The 486-nt window shown below is 65.6% G+C and overlaps 1 protein-coding gene across 1 annotated transcript in view; it reads left to right on the top strand.

Annotated features, from left to right (window-relative positions):
* The window catches only part of DMTN (dematin actin binding protein), a gene marked incomplete at both ends in the record, with an annotated part of 4477 nt that extends 4369 nt beyond the window's left edge, over positions 1 to 108 (top strand). Inside the window, one exon of the mRNA XM_009993758.1 lies at positions 55 to 108. Within this exon, the coding sequence (XP_009992060.1) occupies positions 55 to 108 (54 nt within the window). The remainder of the gene's footprint in view (positions 1 to 54) is intronic.
* Between the last annotated feature and the right edge of the window lie 378 nt (positions 109 to 486).

Here is a 486-nt window from a genome sequence, read left to right as displayed (position 1 = left end):
AACATGCTGTGGGGTCTGGGGGTGGCACTGCTCTGACATTGTCCCCTGTCCCCTTGCAGCTGCAGTCAGCAGAGTTCAACTCGGCCTGCAGCGAGAAGAGCAGCCCAGGTGAGCATCGAGCCATGGGAGGGGGGATGTAGGGGTGTCCTAAGGGACCTGGGGGTGTCCCAGGAGATGGGAGAGCCTCCCAGAGGATGTCCTGGGGGGGTCCCGTGTCCCCCCCCCACCCCGGGGCTGAGCCCTTCTCCTCTCTGTTTCCCAGCCCTGCAGGTAAGCACTCACCTGGCTGCTGGAGTGGAGACGCAGAGGAAGGGTGACGTACACCTGGGGGGGCACAGAGGGGAGGATTGAAGGTGGGGTGTGCTGGTCCCTGGGCTGAACCCCATCACCTTGGCCTCAGGGTGGGAGAGGGGAGCTCTGTGGGGAGCTGGGGGTCACCAGGCTTTGCTCTCCCCCCCCTTTCCACCCCCCCAGAACGGGCAGCGC

Source organism: Chaetura pelagica, unplaced genomic scaffold (genome assembly GCF_000747805.2).
Source record: "Chaetura pelagica isolate M959 unplaced genomic scaffold, ChaPel_1.0 scaffold2893, whole genome shotgun sequence".
In the NCBI taxonomy this organism is placed as follows: Eukaryota; Metazoa; Chordata; class Aves; order Apodiformes; family Apodidae; genus Chaetura; species Chaetura pelagica.
The sequence above is the reverse complement of the archived record's forward strand: the minus strand, read 5'-3'. Positions and strand labels throughout refer to the sequence as shown.